Source organism: Macaca nemestrina, chromosome 12 (assembly GCF_043159975.1).
Source record: "Macaca nemestrina isolate mMacNem1 chromosome 12, mMacNem.hap1, whole genome shotgun sequence".
NCBI classification, from domain to species: domain Eukaryota; kingdom Metazoa; phylum Chordata; class Mammalia; order Primates; family Cercopithecidae; genus Macaca; species Macaca nemestrina.
The window spans coordinates 118504285-118525121 of record NC_092136.1 but is presented as its reverse complement, the minus strand read 5'-3'; the positions used below and the strand labels follow the sequence as shown (position 1 = coordinate 118525121).

The 20837-nt window shown below is 49.4% G+C and overlaps 2 protein-coding genes and 1 long non-coding RNA gene across 30 annotated transcripts in view; 1 reads left to right on the top strand and 2 right to left on the bottom strand.

Moving 5' to 3' along the window:
- LOC139357605 (uncharacterized) overlaps positions 1-16593 on the bottom strand; it is a 27885-nt gene extending 11292 nt beyond the window's left edge. The window contains exons 1-2 of the long non-coding RNA XR_011611108.1: positions 16299-16593; positions 47-175 (exon numbers count right to left, since the gene is read on the bottom strand). This is a non-coding gene — a long non-coding RNA (uncharacterized lncRNA). The remainder of the gene's footprint in view (positions 1-46; positions 176-16298) is intronic.
- LOC105476494 (trehalase) overlaps positions 1-20531 on the top strand; it is a 23251-nt gene extending 2720 nt beyond the window's left edge. Inside the window, exons 2-15 of one of the 5 annotated variants that reach the window (XM_071075666.1) lie at positions 13993-14093; positions 14236-14380; positions 14464-14551; positions 15430-15530; positions 15691-15783; positions 15912-16028; positions 16140-16262; positions 16508-16557; positions 16690-16884; positions 17473-17690; positions 17954-18065; positions 18419-18531; positions 18772-18825; positions 19069-20531. In XM_071075666.1, the coding sequence (XP_070931767.1) occupies positions 13993-14093; positions 14236-14380; positions 14464-14551; positions 15430-15530; positions 15691-15783; positions 15912-16028; positions 16140-16262; positions 16508-16557; positions 16690-16884; positions 17473-17690; positions 17954-18065; positions 18419-18531; positions 18772-18825; positions 19069-19221 (1663 nt within the window). In that variant the 3' untranslated portion in view covers positions 19222-20531. Of the gene's footprint in view, positions 1-13992; positions 14094-14235; positions 14381-14463; positions 14552-15429; positions 15531-15690; positions 15784-15911; positions 16029-16139; positions 16263-16507; positions 16558-16653; positions 16885-17472; positions 17691-17953; positions 18066-18418; positions 18532-18771 lie in introns of all 5 variants that reach the window. The other 4 variants (XM_071075667.1, XM_071075665.1, XM_071075663.1 and 1 more) reach the window with 4 other exon arrangements.
- The window catches only part of LOC105476399 (pleckstrin homology like domain family B member 1), a 53070-nt gene continuing 51725 nt past the window's right edge, over positions 19493-20837 (bottom strand). For 21 of the 24 annotated variants that reach the window (XM_071075656.1, XM_071075658.1, XM_071075651.1 and 18 more), the window contains one exon: positions 20680-20837. In XM_071075656.1, coding sequence (XP_070931757.1) covers positions 20697-20837 — 141 coding nt within the window. In that variant the 3' untranslated portion in view covers positions 20680-20696. The other 3 variants (XM_024791035.2, XM_011732320.3, XM_011732323.3) reach the window with 1 other exon arrangement.

Here is a 20837-nt window from a genome sequence, read left to right as displayed (position 1 = left end):
AACATGGGACAGCACGCATGAAGTATTGCCAACCACAAAATCTCACCTGAGTCTTGGTGTCCAGTGTTTTTATTGGAGGTCAGTGATGAAAGCATGGACTACTTGTGTGGCTGACCTCAGTTACTCACTCTCCAGGTCTTCAGAGGTCAAACTGATACTGGGTGGCCAAAGGCCCCTGCCAGAAATCACATTATTAGTATCATATATCTGGCATGGCCCAAGGTCCCAGAAAAACAAAGACTTATCAGGCAGCATATTTCAGTAATTTAAATCTTATCTCTCAGGGCTGGTCACAGGCCAGAACTTTCTCTGAAACGTGCAGGGTTTGAACACAGCAGACCTGCTGAGTCAATCCTTTCATGCACAAGCCACTTCTTGCATAATGAAGAATTTGTTTCGTCTTTGTCTTGGGTTCCTCCAAGGTCACTTCTAAGCTCTTGGAATCTCCCAAGTGATAGGAATATCTGTTATTCCTAGTGGTCCCTGATTACTGTTTTTTGTTTTTGTTTTGTTTTGTTTTGAGATGGAATCTAGCTCTGTTGCCCAGGCTGGAGTGCAGTGGCAAGATGTTGGCTCACTGCAATCTCTGCCCTCAGGATTCAAGCGATTCTCCTGCCTCAGCCTCCCAAGTAGCTGGGACTATAGGCATTCACCACTATGCCTGGCTAATTTTTGTATTTTTAGTAGAGACTGGGTTTCACCATGTTGACCAGGCTGGTCTTAAACTCCTGACCTCAAGCGATCCACCCACCTCAGCCTCCCAAAGTGCTGGGATTACAGGCATGAGCCACTGCACCTGGCCTGATTTTTTGCCTGTCTCAACAAACAAAAAAATAAAACAAAAAAATACCAAGTCCTGGTTGGTGAACACATTGATGAGCCAGGAGGGGAAACGTCCTGGTTCCATGGGGAAAGGACACAGAAGCTGTTCATTCAGGGCCCCCCTAGACCTTGCCCCATGTGTCTCTTCATTTGGCTGATCCTGGCTTATATTCTTGTAATAAAACTACAGCCCTAAGCATAACCGTAAGCTTTTCTGAGTCCTGTGAGTTCTACCAAATTATCAAATCTGAAAGGGTTATGGGAACCCCTACATTTGTAGCCTTTTGGTAAGAAGTGCAGGTGGCCTGGGGACCCCTGAACTTGTGGCTGGTGTCAGACGTGAGGCCGTCTCACTCAGGACTGTGCCCTTAACCTGAGTGTGGATTCCACACTAACTCCCGATGGTTAGCACCAGGATTAAATTGCAGTATTGCAGTTGGTGTCAGAAAATGTGGATTTACTAGAATGACCCTGACTCACTGAAACATGTGGGTTGGGAAAAGAAAAGATGAAAGGGCAGGGGATGAGAAATCTTTCATTCTTGAGTGGCTACATGGTCACTCATGGTGTGAAGAACAGTCATGCTGCAATCAGTTACTGGAGGTAAAAGTTACCAATGGAACTTAGAGATGATTGATCTCTAACTTTTGGGGAGTTGGCCCATGTGCATAGGAAAATGTATACCACTAAGAAGAAAAGCAAATATACAATCCCTATAGATTTTTATCTGTAATAGTCAAACTGAAAGTAAAAGATGGGCCATGCTTAGATTCTGGTTGGTGGAATTACAACCTCCAGTCCTGCACTGTGGTACCAAAAGCACCTGCTGAAGCCCTGATGGGCACTGCAATGAGATTGAGAGAATATAAAAATGTGGCCAGGTGCAGTGGCTCACACCTATAATCCCAGCACTTTCGGAGGCAGAGGTGGGCAGATCATCTGAGATCAGGAGTTCAAGACCAGCCTGACCAACATGGAGAAATCCTGTCTCTACTAAAAATACAAAATTAGCCGGGCATGGTGGTGTGCACCTGTAATCCCAGCTACTCGGGAGGCTGAGGCAGGAGAATCACTTGAACCCAGGAGGAGGAGGTTGCAGTGAGCTGAGATCGCACCATTACACTCCAGCTTGGGCAACAAGAGCGAAACTCCATTTCAAAACCAAAACAAAACAAAACAAAAAACTGGTATGCGCTTGAACAGGTTTTATGTGGAGTGTTGCATCTCTTCTACCTGAATGTATTACAGGGATGGATATTGTATCTGACCAGGAAACATTTCGACTACCTAGTATTGTAAAACAGAAGGCATGGACATCCACTCATCAAGCAATATTGATTAGACATTCCAAATGGGAACCAATAAGATTGCCCAGCTCCACAGAGATTGTTAGCCTTCTCTGGAGCATAGACTGGACTTTATAGCAAAGGTCTTAGAGCACCTCCTGGCACGAGTGCTGGGACTTTGGACTAGAGAATTTCCGTGTGAGAGGTAATTATTGGCTCGCTATCAGACATTATTTGAAATTGCCCCTATGACTGAAGGATGTAAGATAATCTTGAAACCTGAAATACCTATAATATCTTAGGTGATGTTGGAGAAATGCTCTCAGAGAGTGGGCAGGGCCCAGAAGAGTTCCATAATGAAGTGGAAATGACTGGATCAGGAATAAGCTCATGGGGGAATGCAGAGTTATTCAGTGTATTCAAGAGCAGAGAGATTTTCTTCCCCTAGGACTGACTTTGGACCCACTCATTAGATTCTATTGCCAATTGGACAGTGCCCTATTGACAGCTCTCAATTGACCGACAAAGAGCTATTTGGCTTATGGATGGCAGTCCCAAGGTGAATGAACAGCCTACTGTTTGGAAGGTTGTCACTCTGATCAAAGAAGGCAAGAACAAATCAGCTCTGTGGGCTGAATTGCATACTGTTTAGGTTTTTACTAACTCTTGGACAGTGGCCAATGGCCTGGCCATATGGTCAGGCAGAAGGACAATGGGAACCTTGTCTATATGGAAATCACAACAGGAATTTTAGGAGTGCATTAAAGCAGGTTATGTTGATGTCCATCAAAGAACCCCTTTCCAGGATCAAAAGGGAACTGGGGCAACAAGCAGGCATCCCTGTGTGCTCGCTTGAGGTGGCCACCTGTGTTCATGAAATAAATGGACATTGCAGGGCAGCAGCCATGCAGAGAAGGGCTGAATTTAGACTTAGTCCTCTTGTTCCCGCCGAGGCACAAAATGCCAGTAAGTACTTTTCTGTCTGCCAAAAAGAGAAAGACTGCACACAGCTGTGGGAAGATGACCTTGGAGGGAAGGCCCTGCACATACCTGGCAAGATGGACTGATTCTGGTAGGCCTGGAGGGCTACAAATGGGTCCTGACAAGAGTAGACACTGATTCTGGACTGGAGTTTGCATGGCCAGTGGTAGATGCAAATGCTCAAAATACTGACACTGTAAAAGGGTCAGAACAAAAGATACTCCACCAATTTGAACCATTGAGTTATATTTCTTCAGATCAAGAAACACTTTCATCTTCAGAGGAGTGGTTCCATAGAGAATTGGGATGGGCAGTTGAAGCATGTGCTATCTAAAACAGCAGGGAATAAGGGTATGAAAGGCTGGCTTACGTGCCTTCACAAGTATGTGCTCACACTCAGCATAAGGGGGCTCAAGGGTTTGTCCCTATTAGATTCTTCTGCTTTTCTGGAAGTTAAAGGGAAGAGGGACTGGGGGACGATGACTAGCAATTCTTCCCATGTGGTATGACTATACCGTTTTCTTTCTTCCCCACATTAACTAAACTTTCTTTTTCCAGATGATTCAGTGGTTCCAGTAAATCCCAGTGGTCCCAGGACTGCAGATACATAGGATAAGAGTAGTTTACATACCACAGTTCTAGTGTTATGATATTCTGTGTTTTTTCTGTGTGCTTACTATTAACAGTGAGTTTTGTATCTTCGGGTGATTTCTTTTTTTTTTTGAGATGGAATCTCACTCTGTCACCCAGGCTGGAGTGCAGTGGTGCGATCTCAGCTTACTGCAACATCTATTTCCTGGATTCAAGCAATTCTCATGCCTCAGTCTCCCAAGTAGCTGGGATTACAGGCATGCGCCACCATGCCCAGCTAATTTTTTGTATTTTTAGTAGAGATGGGGTTTCACCATGTTGGCCACGCTGGTCTCGAACACCTGACCTCAAGTGACCTGCCTGCCTCAGCCTCCCAAAGTGCTGGGATTACAGGCCTGAGCCACTGAACCCAGCGATCATTAACTTTTTTTTTTTTTTCCTGAGACAGTGTCTCACTCTGTTGCCCAGGCTGGAGTGCAGTGGTGAGATCTCAGCTCACTGCAACCTCCACCTCCCTGGTTCAAGTGATTCTCCCACTTCAGCCTCCTGAGTACCTGGGACTACAGGTGTGTGCCACCACACCTGGCTAATTTTTTTGTATTTTGTGGTAGAGACAGGATTTCACCATGTTGGTCAGGCTGGTCTCAGACTCCTCAAGTGATCTTTCTACGTCGGCCTCCCAAAATGCTGGGATTACAGGCATGAGCCATTGTGCCCTGCCCAGGTGATTTCTTTTTTTTTTTTTTTTTGAGACGGAGTCTCGCTCTGTAGCCCAGGCTGGAGTGCAGTGGCCGGATCTCAGCTCACTGCAAGCTCCGCCTCCCGGGTTCACGCCATTCTCCGGCCTCAGCCTCCCGAGTAGCTGGGACTACAGGCGCTGCCACCTCACCCGGCTATTTTTTGTATTTCTTAGTAGAGACGGGGTTTCACCGTGTTAGCCAGGATGGTCTCGATTTCCTGACCTCGTGATCCGCCCATCTCGGCCTCCCAAAGTGCTGGGATTACAGGCTTGAGCCACCGCGCCCGGCCCAGGTGATTTCTTACTGCGTGTTAACATCCTATTCTTTCTGACCAAAGTACACTCTTTAGCATTTCTTGTAGGACAGGTCTGGTATTGATGAAATCCTTCAGCTTTTGCTTGTCTGGGAAAGTCTTTATTTCTCCTTCATGGTTGAAGGACATTTTCACCAGATATACTATTCAAGGGTAAAAGTGTTTTTTTTTTTCCTTCAGCACTTTAAATATGTCATGACATTCTCTCCTGGATTGTAAGCTTTCCACTGAGAAGTCTGCTGCCAGACATATTGGAGCTCCATTGTATATTATTTGTCTCGTTTCTCTTGCTGCTTTTAGTATCCTTACTTTGTCCTTGACCTTTAGTTTGATTATTAAATGCCCTGAGGTAGCCTTTGGGTTAAATCTGCTTGGTGTTCTATAACCTTCTTGTTCTTGGATATTGATATCTTTCTCTAGGTTTGGGAAGTTCTCTGTTATTACCCCTTTGAATAAATTTTCTGTCCCTATCTCTTTCTCTACCTCCTCTTTAAGTCCAATAACTCTTAGATTTGCCATTTTGAGGCATTTTGATTGTATTTTCTAGATCCTGTAGGCGTGCTTCTTTGTTTATTCTTTTTTCTGTCTCCTCTGATAGTGTATTTTCAAATAGCCTGTCTTCAAGCTCACTAATTCTTTCTTCTGCTTGATGAATTCTGCTATTAAAGGACTCTGATGCATTCTTCAGTATGCCAATTGCATTTTTCAGCTCTAGGGTTTCTGCTTGATTCTTTTCAATTATTTTAATCTCTTTGTTACATTTATCTGCTAGAATTTTGAATTAGGACTGCAGATACAAATGCAAGAGGCAGGAATTACTCCTAAGCAAGAAAGTATAACTATATTCTTCAACTTTTATGTGAGAATTCCTAAGGGTCTGATGGGGCAGGTTGTGCCTTCACCTTATCTAGCAAAAATGGGGCTAACAATAAATACAAATATATTGCCTACTGCTCAAGATAGCTTACTAGTTCTGTACCTATGTAAGCCTGCCCTGTATGAATGGGAGTGGACCGAAGGAGAAGCATTTACAAGACAAGTGTTTCTACCTACAATCTGGATAAACACAGTGGCCTAACCCAATGTTCTTTCCAAAGGTGGAAAAGTTTGGGTATAAATGGAGAACAAGAGGTGTAGTAGCTGGGAATAAATGAGTAAATCCATGCATTAATAAGAAATGCAATGAGGGAAGTCCACTATTACATTAATGCTTAGAAAGAAGATCAGAGAAAAAGATGCTATCGCCTCTTCATTCAACTATACTTGACGCCTGAAAGGGTAAAGCCATATTTTGCCAAGACCACTCCTGCTCTGGAAACTGACAAGATCAAAGGGGAGCCTGCCAGCCTGAGTGGCCTTATCCTGGGAGACATTTTGTCATATGATCTGGTGATGAACAGGACTAATTATTAATGACAATGGGACTCTAGTAATGTGTGAACATCTTTTGACTCTTAATTTTCAGGTTACATCTACCATAGTGCAATATGATAAAGCACTGGCGTTGTTGGCAAGATTATAATACTAATATTGAGGGTCACATGTATTGGGAAATTGAGCTAAAAGCTTCCCATCTCTACTTCCACACTAGCTCCTCTAAATTTTCAATATGTTCATGTTGATACTATCTCTTTGTCGTTACAAAAATGCTATTCCAAATGCAGTTGCTCAGGAAAGTATGACTGTTTTGCTACAAGGGATCTATGGGTAAAGGCTAGGGACTGGACTGTTGTATAACAGAGTTTGTCCGTTCTTTGACCCAAGTTGCTGGGAAGTAACTTCTAAGCTCTTGCAATTTCCCAAATGATAGGTGTGTCTTCAGTATTCATGATGAGGCTCTAGATGGATTATACTAATTAGCTGACTCAGGATGAGGACTGGACATGCCAGAAAGACCAACCTGTGTGTTTGCAGAGCTGGGGCTTTGATCCAAGTGATATCAGCCTGACCTCCCAATCTCTGAGTAGGGGAGTGGAACTGGAAATTGATTTTTTTTTTTAATAAAAAAACCTTACATTTATTTAATATTTAAGACACTTGAAGCCCCTCACTTAATCTTTTGTTTTGTTTTGTTCTTTTTTTTAATTTTTAAATTTTGGAGGTACATAGTAGGTGAATATATTTATTAATTACATGAGATATTTTGATACAGGCATGCAATGGGTAATAATCACATCAGGGTACATGAGGTGTCCACCACCTCAAGCATTTATCCTTTGTGTTACAAACAATCTGATTATACTCTTTTAGTTATTTTTAAATGTACAATTAAATTATTTTTGGCTACAGTCACCTGTCGTGCTAGCAAATACTAGATCTTATTCATTATTTCTGTTTCTGTGTACCATTAACCATCCCCACCTCCCCCCGATGCCTGCCACTGTACCACTACCCTTTCCAGCCTCTCCTAATTGTCATTCTACTCTCTATCTCCATGAGTTCAATTATTTTAATTTTAAGCTCCCACAAATAAGTGAGAACATATGAAGTTTGTCTTTCTGCCCCTGGCTTATTTCACTTAATATAATGACCTCCCGAGACGGGCGGATCACGAGGTCAGGAGATCGAGACCATCCTGGCTAACACGGTGAAACCCCGTCTCTACTAAAAATACAAAAAACTAGCCGGGCGAGGTGGCGGGCGCCTGTGGTCCCAGCTACTCGGGAGGCTGAGGCAGGAGAATGACGGGAACCCGGGAGGCGGAGCTTGCAGTGAGCTGAGGTCCGGCCACTGCACTCCAGCCCGGCGACAGAGCAAGACTCTGTCTCAAAAAAAAAAAAAAAAAAAGAAGACCTCCAGTTCCATCTATGTTCTTGCAAATGGCAGGATCTCATTCTTTTATATGGCTGAATAGTACTCCATTGTGGATATATACCACATTTTCTTTATCCATTCATCAGTCGATGGACACTTAGGTTGCTTCCAAATCTTGGCTATTGTCAATAGTGCTTCAATATATTGATTCTTTTCTTTCGGTCATATATCTAGCAATGGGATTGCTGGATCATATGGTAGCTCTATTTTTAGTTTTTTGAGGAACCTTCAAACTGTTCTCCATAGTGGTTGTACTAATTTACATTCCCACCAACAGTGTATGAGAATTTCCTTTTCTCCACATCCTTACCAGCATTTGTTATTGCCTGGCTTTTGGATAAAAGCCATTTTAATAAGGATGAAATGCTATCTCATTGTAGTTTTGATTTGCATTTCTCTGATGATCAATTATATTGAGCACCTTTTCATATGCTTGTTTGCCATTTGTATGTCTTTTTTTAAAATTTATTTTCTTAAGGAAATGTATGTCTGCTTTTCAGTAATGTCTATTCAGGTCTTTTGCCCATTTTAAATTGGATTATTAGCTTTTTTAAAAGAGTTGTATGAGTTCCTTATTTATTTATTTATTTATTTATTTTTATTTTTTATTTTTTCCGAGATGGAGTCTTGCTGTGTCACCCAGGCTGGAGCGCAGTGGTGCAACCTCTGCCTCCTGGGTTCAAGCAATTCTCCTACCTCAGCCTCTCGAGTAGCTGGGATTAGAGGCATGCACCACCACACCTGGCTAATTTTTGTATTTTTAGTAGAGACGGGGTTTCACCATGTTGGTCAGGCTGGTCTCGAACTCCTGACCTCAAGTGATTGGCCTGCCTTGGCCTCCCAAAGTGCTGGAATTACAGGCATGAGCCACTGCACCCAGCCCATATGAACATTTTAACAATATTGATTCTTTAAAAAACAAAAAACAAAAAAAAACAATATTGATTCTTCCAATCCATAAACAATGAACATGGAAAATCTTTCTTTTCTTTTTTTGCTCTGTTGCCGCCCAGGCTGGAGTACAGCAGCACAATCACAACTCACTGCAACCTCTGCCTCCTGGGCTTAAGCGATCCTGCCACCTTAGCCTCCCAAGCAACTGGGACTACGAGTGCATGCCACCACACCCAGCTAATTTTTTTTTTTTTTTTTTTTTTTTGTTGAGACAGAGTCTTGCTTTGTCACCCAGACTGGAGTGCAGTGGCCGGATCTCAGCTCATTGCAAGCTCTGCCTCCCGGGTTCACGCCATTCTCCTGCCTCAGCCTCCCGAGTAGCTGGGACTACAGACGCCCGCCACCTCGCCCGGCTAGGTTTTTGGTTTTTTTTTAGTAGAGACGGGGTTTCACCGTGTTAGCCAGGATGGTCTCGATCTCCTGACCTTGTGATCCGCCCGTCTCGGCCTCCCAAAGTGCTGGGATTACAGGCTTGAGCCACCGCGCCCGGCCATATTTTTGTTTTTTTGTAGAGACAGAGTTTTGCCACCACGCCCGGCCAAGGTTTACCAGTGTTTTGTTGAGGATTTTTGCATCAATATTCATTAGTGATACTGGCCTGTAGTTTTATTTTATTTTTTTTTGATGTGTCTTCATCTGGTTTTGGGACCAGGGTAATACTGGCTTTGCAGAATGAGTTTGGAAGTATTCCCTCCTCCTCTAATACATCTTTTTCTCTAAATGCTTCTCCTTGTTAAAAGTAAATTTGTAGGCCAGATGCCATGGCTCATGCCTATAATCCCAACACTTTGGGAGGCCGAGGCAGCTGGATCGTCTGAGGTCAGAAGGTTCAAGACCAGCCTGACCAATATGGTGAAACCCTGTCTCTACTAAAATACAAAAATTAGCCGGGTGTGGTGGCACATGCCTGTAATCCTAGCAACTTGGGAGGCTGAGGCATGAGAATTGCTTTAACAAGGGAGGTAGAGGTTGCAGTGAGCCGAGATGGTGCCACTGCACTCCAGCCTGAGCGACAGAGTGAGACTCGGTCTCAAAAAAAAAAAAGTAAATGTGTTAGGGATAAAAGACTTTAAGGTGAAAAAATAGGATTAATAAATTCAGCATGTTCCATGATGGGGGAACCTATCTCCCTTAGAGTTTTTTCTGTCTCATGGACAATATTTGTTCCACCATGTATGCTGTTGCCATTTTGCATTAAAGGCCTGAGTGCCTTTAGGATACATGTTTTGTACCCAGAATTTGTGAGTTCCCCATACTAGGGTTAGATGAGTGGTCATCACACCTGGGTGTAATTAGTTTGAGTATGCCATAAAGCCTCCCATAGCCTTCCTTGTCTCAGCATGGGGCTGTTCCCCAGGAGAATTTGGACATATCATGGGATGCCTACTGCTTTACTACTATAAGAAACCCATTTGGGCTGGGCATCCTGGCCCATGCCTGTAATCTCAACACTTTGGGATGCCAAGCCAGGAGGATCACTTGAAGCCAGGAGTTCAAGACCAGCCTGGGCAACATATTAAGACCCGGTCTCTACAAAAAAACATAGAAAAAATTAGGTGGATACGCTGGCATATGCCTGTAGTCCCAGCTACTCAGGAGGCTGACATGGGAGGATCACTTGGGCCTGGGAGATTGAGGTTGCAATGAGCTGTGATTGCACCACTACATTCCAGCCTGGGTGACAGAGTGAGCCCTTATCTAAAAAAATAAAAACTAGGCCGGGCGCGGTGGCTCAAGCCTGTAATCCCAGCACTTTGGGAGGCCGAGACGGGCGGATCACGAGGTCAGGAGATCGAGACCATCCTGGCTAACACGGTGAAACCCCGTCTCTACTAAAAAATACAGAAAACTAGCCGGGCGCGGTGGCGGGCGCCTGTAGTCCTAACTACTTGGGAGGCTGAGGCAGGAGAATGGCATGAACCCGGGAGGCGGAGCTTGCAGTGAGCTGAGATCTGGCCACTGCACTCCAGCCTGGGCGACAGAGCGAGACTCCGTCTCAAAAAAAAAAAAAATAAAAAATAAAAAAAAAATAAATAAATAAAAACTAGGCCAGGTTCAGTGGCTCACACCTGTAATCCCAGCACTTTGGGAGGCTGAGATGGGTGGATCACCTGAAGCCGAGAGTTTGAGACCAGCCTGACCAAATAGAGAAATCCCATCTCTACTAAAAATACAAAATTAGCCGGGCGTGGCGGCGCATGCCTGTAATCCCAGCTACTGCTACTCGGGAGGCTGAGACAGGAGAATCACTTGAACCCGGGAGGCAGAGGTTGCAGTGAGCTGAGATCGCGCCATTGCACTCCAGCCTGGGCAACAAGAGCAAAACTCCGTCTCAAAAAAAATAAATAAATAAAAAATAAAATAAAATTTTTTTCTATTCTGTTTAACAGCTTTTCATCCACAAAAACAAGGGTGATCTGCATTTGTGCATGGAGCTCATTGGAATAGGCTGGCCATGCTGCTGCTATATTTCGTTCGTTTTAACCGGAGACCTTTCTAAGCATTCAGTGATCAAGGTTTACAGTTACACAGTGATTACTGTGCCAGGAGTTGTAAACCACATAATCCAAAGGCCCCAAAAAGAGTAGTTCCTGGAAATTCCTTCCCAAATGGTATCCTTCGTAGTAGATGTAACCTGAAAATTAAGAGTCAAAAATCTCTGGCACATTGCTAGAGTTACATTCTGTTGTCAGCAACTGGAGCAGCTCATCCTCATATCATATGACCAAGTCTCAGAGCAGTGCCACTCAGGTTTGCAGGCTGCCATTTGACCTTGTCAGGGCCCAAAAGCAGGAGTCGTCTTGGCAAATGCATGGCTTCCCCCTTTCAGGCATCTGGTATAATCATGCTAAGACACAATCTTACTCTCTTGTTTTGAGTCTCTCCAGGCACCTACATGATATTGCATTCCCCTCATTGCATAACCCATTTACTCATTCCTTTACCCTCAGCTACTGCGTCTCTTCCTCACCATCTGTCATTGATTTTTTTTGTTGTTTGTTTTTGTTTTGAGGTAGAGTCTTACTCTATTGCCCAGGCTGGAGTGCAGTGATGCAATATTGGCCCACTGCAACCTCCACCTCCCGGGTTCAAGCAACTCTCCTGCCTCAGACTCCCAAGTAGCTAGAATTACAGGCATCACCATGCCCAGCTAATTTTTGTATTTTTAGTGGAGACGGGGGTGTTGCCATGTTGGCCAGGATGGTCTCGATCTCCTGACCTCCTGATCCACCTGCCTCGGACTTCCAAAGTGCTAGGACTACAGGCATGAGCCACCACACCCAGCCTATCATTGATTTTTACCAAGTTTTTCCACTTCTGGAAGGGACATTAGGCTTGGCCACTGTGCTGATCCACATTGCCAGCACTAACAGTACTGTTGCAGGTGCCTTGCCCTCAGTCCGCTGCCAGTCATGTAAGGAAGAGTTACAAAGGTGCGGAACTAGTGGGCTATCTTGACCACTAGGCAACATGGCTGCATTCACTAAGAAGCCAAATTTAGCCAGATACTGTGAAGGCACAACACATCCCATCAGACCCTTAGTAAATCTGGCATAAAGGTTTAAAGGTACAGTTGCAGTTTTTTCCTTGAGAATCGTCCCTTCTTCTGACACCCACATTTGCAGTTCCAGTCCTGGGGCCACTGTATTGGGCAGGAAAATGTAGTTGAGATGATTTGGGAACAAATCATATAGTTATACCAACAACTCCGCCCTCCCTTTTCCCAGATCCCCCAGAAAAATTAGGGGAATCAATCTAATGGAGACCTCCCTTTGCTCCTCTCAAGTTGAATGTGAGCACACACTTTTTTTTTTTTTTTTTTTTTTTTTAAAAAGACAGAGTCTTGCTCTTGTTGGCCAGGCTGGAGTGCAGTGGTGTGATCTTGGCTCATTGCAACCTCCACCTTCCAGGTTCAAGTGACTCTCCTGCCTCAGCCTCCCAAGTAGCTGGGATCACAGGCGCCTGCCACCACACCTGGCTACTTTTTGTATTTTTGGTAGAGATGGGGTTTCACCATATTGCCCAGGCTGGTCTTGAACTCCTGACCTCAACTGATCCACCGGCCTTGGCCTCCCAAAGTGCTGGGATTACAGGTGTGAGCCACCGTGCCCAGCCAGAGCACACATTTTTGAAGGTATGTAAGCCACCCCTTCATGCTTTTATCTCCCTCCCCCTACTATAGACAGCAAACGTTTCAACTATCTGTTCCAATTTTCTATCAAAGCGCTACTCTGAGGATGGTATGCAACACCATATGTCCATTTGCTGTGGTATTGCTTGCCCCGTTGCTGAACGCTAGATGCTGTCAATTGTGTTCTTTGATCTGAAGAAATATAACTTGGTGGTCCACACTGGTACAGCATCTTCTGTTCTAATATAGCATCTTGTAGTATTTTGCACATTTGCATCTACAACCTGATATGCAAAGCTACTTTAATGTGCCCTTTACATTTCCATAGGGTTATGCCCCAGGTGGGCAACACTTTAGTAGTTCAGTTTTTCACTGCCCATCTGCCAGGCCATTGGCCACGGCCCATGAGTCAGTAAAAACCCAAACACAGGGGCTTTTATCATTTGATTCTTCTATCACTGCAAGGAAAACAGCACGCAATTCAATCCACTGAGATGATTTGTTCTTACCTTCTTCAAAGATTTTCCATCCTCAGTCAGAGTGCAAAGGCCTTCCAAACAAGGTCTTTCTACCTATAAACCAAGCAGCTTTTGTCATTCAACCAAGAGCTGTTCAAAGGGCCCCTATGTGGCACTAGGATCCATCAGCTCCTCGGTGCTTCCAGAGTTGACCCTAGGGGGAAGGAGGCTTCCTGCTCCTGAATACCATGAGCACCTCCTTGCATTCCCTGAGCAGCACGCTCCTGAATAAACCGTTTCCATTTTATTCAGAAACTCTTCTGGGCACTGCCTTCATTACGGAGTGTTCCTCTGACATCACCCAAGACATTATGGCTATTTCAGGTTTCAGGATTATTTTGTGTCATGGCGTCATGGAAGCAGTTTCTGGAAACACTCAAGAGCCAGCTAGTAATTATCTCTCAAATGACCTACACATACACTGCGCCTGGAAATGTTCTGGCCCAATCTCAGCGATCACCACTGAGTGCACCTCCCAGGTTTCTGCCATAAGCCCTTCCGATTGAGTCTACACAGGGCCATTGTACAGAGAATTGGCCACACCAGTATGATTAAAGTGCTAACCTCCCTTTGTCTACCAGCTATTCTACATCATCTCAAATTAGCCACTAGTGTGGGCTCAGGCAGTCAGACAGGCACTTTATTGCCCAAAGACCCTATTTGTTCCTTCAGCCCTGTATGTCACTCCAACCCACAAACTCCTAACACACACACACACACAGAGCCCTTGTCCAGTCCCAGGGAACATGCCTTGACCAGTCTGCCACAGACTCTAGCCTTCTCTTCTGTCCCAATGGGGTGCTGGTGGTGACCTGACCTGCTCCTATCCCTGTCTCTGCAGCGAGATTTACTGCCACGGGGAGCTCTTACACCAAGTTCAAATGGCCAAGTTCTACCAGGATGACAAGCAGTTTGTGGACATGCCACTGTCTATAGCTCCAGGTGAAGCACCTAGGGCTGAACCTCCTCTCCAAAGAACCTTCTCTCCAAAGAAGGCAGGGGGCAAGAACAAGCAGAGAGGCCCCTGTGATCAGGGAGTGGCTTGTGACACCCTGCTGACCCCTCCCTGCTGCCTGCTCTCCAGAACAAGTCCTGCAGACCTTCACTGAGCTGTCCAGGGACCACAATCACAGCATCCCCAGGGAGCAGCTGCAGGCGTTTGTCCAGGAACACTTCCAGGCCAAGGGGCAGGAGCTGCAGCCCTGGACCCCTGCAGACTGGAAAGACAGGTATGACTCTGGACGGGGAACAAGAGAGGGTCCCTTCCAACCGAGCTGCCTCCCTGAACCCTGGGGGGCCTGTGTTCTTCCAGCCCCCAGTTCCTGCAGAAGATTTCAGATGCCAAACTACGTGTCTGGGCAGGGCAGCTGCACCAGCTCTGGAAGAAGCTGGGGAAGAAGGTATCAGCGTCCTGGGCCTGCCCAAGGCCTGGCCAAGGGAACTGGAGAGAGGAATGTGCCTGGGGCCCACAGTGTCTCCGGAGCACAGATCGGGCTTCTTTTTCTGAGAAACCAGTTCCTGACCCCTGGGTCCCCAAATAGAAGCCCTCTAGAAAGAACTTTTGAGATCAGAAGCGCAGCATCTACTTCTAATGCCTCGCCTCCTCCAGGAAGGCTCCCCAGCCTCCCCAGGAAACCCCAGCCTGCCCTGCCACCTCTAGGCTGCCCAGTACTGGGTAGATGTTCACTGCCTGCTGGGCTGTCTCCTTCCCTGAGCTCCTTCTCAGGAGGCCTCCGTCTCAGGAAGAGTCAGTGCTACTGCTGCTTGGGGCCAGGCCCTGTGCTCAGCCCTGTCCTGAGCTACTTTGCTCATCTATATCCCCTCACCTGGGGAAAGGGTTTGGGGTTTTACCCCTACCTGGCTCAGAGAATGGGGGTGATGGGCCAATCTTCTGAGCCTGGTTGGGTCGTGGCAGCAAGGATGGGGAGTAGAGGGGAAATGGGGGGCTGGCACAACCCTTACCCACCCAGCCCACCCTGGGTCTTTGTAATGGCCGCTGCTTGGTGGATACCTGCCCGGTGCCTGGCTGAGTGGTCGGGTCTTCTACCTGGCACCAAGTTGAGCCAGGACTCCCAAGGCCAGAAGGTGACAGATGAGGACCCCAGGGCTCCCAGCGGCCAGGCCTTTATCACATGGCTGAGCAGCAGTGGAGCCAGAGCTGAACCCAACTGCCTGGCTCCAAAGCCTGTGACTCCCAGGGCCTCAGATTCCCCAGCTGCCTGCGGCCTCTGCTTCCATGGGGATTCTAGGCTCCCCTTGCCCTCTCTCCTGATTCCAGATGAAGCCAGAGGTTCTCAGCCACCCTGAACGGTTCTCTCTCATCTACTCAGAACACCCCTTCATTGTGCCTGGCGGTCGCTTTGTGGAGTTCTACTACTGGTGAGCGCCCAGGCCTGAGAGACCAGGGGGCCCGCAGGACTGGCAGTGGTGCAGAAACCCAGGGCCAGCAAGGTGTCTTGAGCAGGGCAGAGTGCCCCACTGGCTGGTGTGCAGGGCAGAGGGAGACAGTAGGGTGGTGCCTAAGCTGCCCCTTCCCCAGGGACTCCTACTGGGTCATGGAGGGTCTGCTCCTCTCGGAGATGGCTGAGACGGTGAAGGGCATGCTGCAGAACTTCTTGGACCTGGTGAAAACGTGAGAGGGGGCCAGGCACTTCCAGCCTAGGTGGGGAGGATTGGCAGGTGTGCCATAGGCCTGGAGCTGGATTGCCTTGGTGCCAGTTGCTGGGGAGAAGGCATCTCAGCAGGCCTTCCTCTTGGCAGCTATGGGCATGTCCCCAATGGCGGGCGCGTGTACTACCTGCAGCGGAGCCAGCCCCCACTCTTGACCCTCATGATGGATTGCTACCTGACTCACACCAACGACACCACCTTCCTACAGTGGGTACCACCCTTCTTGTGCTGCTCTGCAGACCCACCCCCCACCTCAGACCTCTCAGGGCTGGGGATGGGCAGCGCGCCTGGGCTGAGGTGTTGTCTGCTTCACTCCAGGGAGAACATTGAGACGCTAGCCTTGGAATTGGACTTTTGGACCAAGAACAGGACTGTCTCTGTGAGCTTAGAGGGAAAGAACTACCTCCTGAATCGCTATTATGTCCCTTACGGGGGACCCAGGTGAGGAACTGCACAGCCCACCCCTCAATTTCTTACCTGCTCACTCTGGTTAGAGCATCACAATGCCCCGGGCAGGAGGAGGAGTGACTTAGCCTGACCTCTCAGATGGTGACACCGAGAGCCCTCTGCAATCCTGGGCTGTGGGGGCCCAAGGGCAGTTGGATCAAGATGGCTCAGCCTCCTCTTGACCACAGAGGGGCTTAGTAGCTACTAGTGCCGGGCTGCCCACCTCTCCTCTTTGCCAGGCCTGAGTCCTACAGCAAAGACGCAGAGTTGGCTGACACCTTGCCGGAAGGTGAGCAGCAGCAGGGTGAGGGAGGGCTGGGGGCAGGGCGGCTGAGCACCTCTGTGTCAGGCTCTGGTCTCCTGTCATTGGCTGCCTCTCCTGCAGGCGGGACTGGCTGGGTTCCCTGCTGTGTCCTCACAGGAGACCGGGAGGCTCTGTGGGCTGAGCTCAAGGCTGGGGCCGAGTCTGGCTGGGACTTCTCTTCACGCTGGCTCATCGGAGGCCCAAACTCCAACTCGCTTAGTGGCATCCGAACCAGCAAACTGGTGCCTGTTGACCTGAATGCCTTCCTATGCCAAGCAGAGGAGCTGATGAGCAAATTCTATTCCAGGCTGGGTGAGCACCCCAGGAGGGAAGGGTAAGCAGGGAGTCTGGTTTCCTGCCTCAGACTTGGCAATAGAACTGGAAGTAGGACCCTGGGGTGACAGGCCTTCAGCAACCGGGCCTGTTGAGCCCCGCCCTAGTGGACGCCTGCACTCACATTTGTGTACCAGACAAGAGGACAAACGGAGCCCACCCTAATCCCCTCTTCCTCCCTTTCTTACTGTGAGGGTCTCTAGGGTCTGTGAGGGGAACCCTAGTCCACACATCCAAAATCCATCCACTCCCTCTCCTCAGACAGCTGTTCTTGACCCCCTGAGAGCTAGGGGAATCCACTCAGCCAATACCCTTGGGAGGATAGACCCTGGGACAGATCAGCTCCAGTGGTTCCCTGGGAGCAGTGTGGGGCCATATGCTCAGGAAATTCCAGGACCTAGAGACCAGAAGTGTGGTCGGTTCCAGGTCGGCACATCCCCTTGGTCATCAGGGTGTCTTAGCCCTTGCAGAGAAACACAAAGGGTGGAGGCCAAAGTAGAGCCACGAAGGGCTTGGGGCCCGCAGGCAGGGCGCTGGCTACTGGGTCTAAAGGCAGCACTACCCCAGGCAACGACTCCCAGGCCACAAAGTACAGAACCCTGCGGGCGCAGCGCTTGGCCGCCCTGAATGCAGTCCTGTGGGATGAGGAGACCGGTGCCTGGTTCGACTACGACCTTGAGAACAAGAAGAAGAACCAAGAGTTTTACCCATCCAACCTCACTCCACTCTGGGCTGGGTGTTTCTCTGACCCTGGCGTGGCGGACAAGGCTCTGAAATACCTGGAGGTGAGGACACAGCAGGTGGCTCGGGTCCACTGAAGGCAGCACCGCCCCCTCCCGACCCTGAGCAGGACCTGCAGGGGAGGCCGCTTCCTCCGGCTGTGCCTCTTGTCCCAGCCTGCGGGTCCTGCGGAGCTACCGGGGGGCAGCTGTGAGCCAAGAAGAAAAGAGTCAAGAAGGGGACATCTGGCTTCCTGTGGGGCCCAGTATCTGTCCTGGCTCCCAGTCCAGCCCCACTCACAGTCATGGGAATGTCTGGGACCTTCTAGGACAGCCGGATCCTGACTTACCAGTATGGAATCCCGACCTCTCTCCAGAAGACAGGCCAGCAGTGGGATTTCCCCAATGCCTGGGCCCCCCTGCAGGACCTGGTCATCAGAGGTAAGGAGGCAGGGCTGGCACAGCCAAGGGCCCTCCCCAGGGTGTAGAGGTGGGCCTCCCTGGTGCTGGGGAGGTGTTAACAAAAGATGCAGGCCCTGTGTCCTTTCTCTCACTCCTCTGCTCTCCTGGCCTCCACTCGGCAAACATTTATGTCCACCCGACCTGTCCAGTGCAATCAGTCCTGTTTGCCCTTCAAACCATCGCCCTCGATTAAGGGCAGTTTGGCCCGTGGTCTCAGAAAGGAAGTCTTAGGACCCAGGCCTCTTTCCCTCCTTGGGGAGAGTAGGGTGCAGCCTCTGCTCTGTCTGGGATGGGAAACCTGGAGGTTGAGTCCTGCCTCCGATGGGGTCTAGGCCTGGCCAAGGCACCTTTACCTCGGGCCCAGGAAGTGGCTTTCCAGCTGGCTCAGAATTGGATCCGAACCAACTTTGATGTCTACTCGCAAAAGTCAGCCATGTATGAGAAGGTGAGCTGGCCTGAGCCCTCCCGCCACCCCCAGGGCGTCCCAGTGTTGAGGTGGGTCAGGCTTGGCAGCAGGGCCCAGGGCCAGCACAGCTGGGATGGTGGCGGCACCCAGTGGCCGCTCCTGGGCACTGCAGGGGCTGCTGGGCAGGCAGAGCAGCTTCTCCCCAAGGGCTCCAGGGTTGTTTGTTGTTCCTGGAGCTGGGGGCAGTGCCTGACCTACACCCTACCCGCTTGTCCCCAGTATGACATCAGCAACGGTGGACAGCCTGGTGGGGGAGGAGAGTATGAAGTTCAGGTGAGCAGGCCAGGGGTGGGCTGGCCAATGCCCTACAGGGAACTCCTGGGCTCTGCTGCCCACGACCCCCACCCCAGGCCTCAGTGTGCTCACCTGCATGTCGGCCCAGGGGACGAGCTTACTGGTGCTTCCTGTACTGCTGGGGTTAGGCAGGGCCAGTGCCCCTGGGGAGAGAGCCCACAGCCCCCACCAAGGGTCTGGGGCTTCCCCAGAAACCGGGCCCCACTGCCCTGCCTCTCCCAGGAGGGCTTTGGCTGGACGAATGGCGTGGTCCTGATGCTGCTGGACCGCTATGGTGACCGGCTGACCTCAGGGTCCCAGCTGGCTTTCCTGGAGCCCCACTGCCTGGCAGCCACCCTTCTGCCCAGCCTCCTGTTCAGCCTCCTGTCACGGTGACAGCCCTCCCCTCTTCACCTGGCCCCAGCTCCTGTCCCATTAAACCTCTGCACCAGTTCCCATCTTCCCCTGCCTCTTCATGCCCTCCTACCTCCCAGCCTGTCCTCAGAGTGAAGTGGGGGGCAGGTTCATGACCTGGAGGTCATGGGTTAGGGCCTAGCTCCCTCCTGGAACCTTGAACAGGGTGGAAATCCTGCTCTAGGGGGAAGACCTATCCCTCCTACCCCAAGTGCCCCAGCGCCAAGTCCCACACCTCCGGCCTTCCACTCACTTCCGTAGTCCAAAGGCTTTATTGTTCTGCTGAAATGCTTACAAATACTGAAAACCCCCAGCCTGGGCCCACGCAACCAAGGGCTTAATGCTGGGAAGGAGAGAAGGGGAGGTGGGCTTTGTGTTAAGGCGTGAAGGGCGAGGCCGGACAGCTGGAGGCCTGGTCCTCCACTCTCCATTTCCATCGCCCTTCGGAGGCTGAAGGAAGGGCAGTGGCACCACAGGGCCCTTCCCCTCTGCTGCATCATCTCCTGCTCAGGCTTTCCCTCTAGGAGCATCGGAGGAATCCTCTTTCCCTGTCGGAAACTCGACCCTGTACAGAACTCAACTATAACCTTTCTAGCTTCCCCTCCCAACCGCATTGCTCCTCCTCTGTTCCCTAGATCCCCCGGCTTCATCCCTTCTGGCTCTAAGCAAGGCACCAGTGGAAGGGAGAGGACTGGACTGGGGGGCTGGCAGGCTGTGCATAAGGGCTGAAGACACAGGCATGGGGCAGGGAACAGGTGTTCAGTCCCTTTCCCCCAGCATGAGATGCCCAGGGGCCTGGGCTGGAGAGATGATGGCACGTACCCTCAGATGGCCCATAGCTGAAGCAGTGGGCTGGGCCACAGAGCTGCAGCAATTAGTATGTAACCATGGCAATGAAGCAGTCGCTATGGTAACCATGGTGATGGGTCTGCAACTAGGGGATGGAGCTGGGACCTCAAGGATGACACTTGAGATCTCTGGCCCTTGAGCAAGGTGATACAAAGGATATGGGAAAGGAGAACAATGGGGCAGAGTGGGGTTTGAGAAGTGGGAAGTGGGCTGCCTGAGCTATTACCCCACTCTGGATGTGGTTCTGCTCAGCCCCCAAAGCCCCTGGCAAAGGGGTCTGAGGCAGGAGGGGATCTTTGGCAGCTTATGGTACCATAATTTGTCTTTTAGAAAAGAGAAAACAGGCTGGGGAGAGCAGGTGTCAGGTCGGAGCTGAGGCCCTCTCTGTAACAGCTCCTCAGCCCTGGCTGGGCCCGGGGCAGGACCCTAAAGGGTTACTGCAAGTTCTGGGCTCCCAGGAGGCAGCAAAGCCACCTCCACTTTTCTTCTTCTGGCTGGTTCTTCAGGAGGCCAGAGCCCAGAAACTCACAGGACCAAGCTCTTTACAGAATATTAAAGTCTTCTTATACAAAAGCCTCAGTTGTGCTCTGCCAGGAGGCCCACAGCAGTTAGTTCATGAACTGAGTGTAGCCCTCAGCCCCTGTGACGATGACATCCATCCAGATGCGCATGGCCTCTGCAGATGGGGCCACCATGTAGTACAGCCGGTCATGGGTCTTCACGCAGAAGGTGAGGGCTGGGTTTGGGCT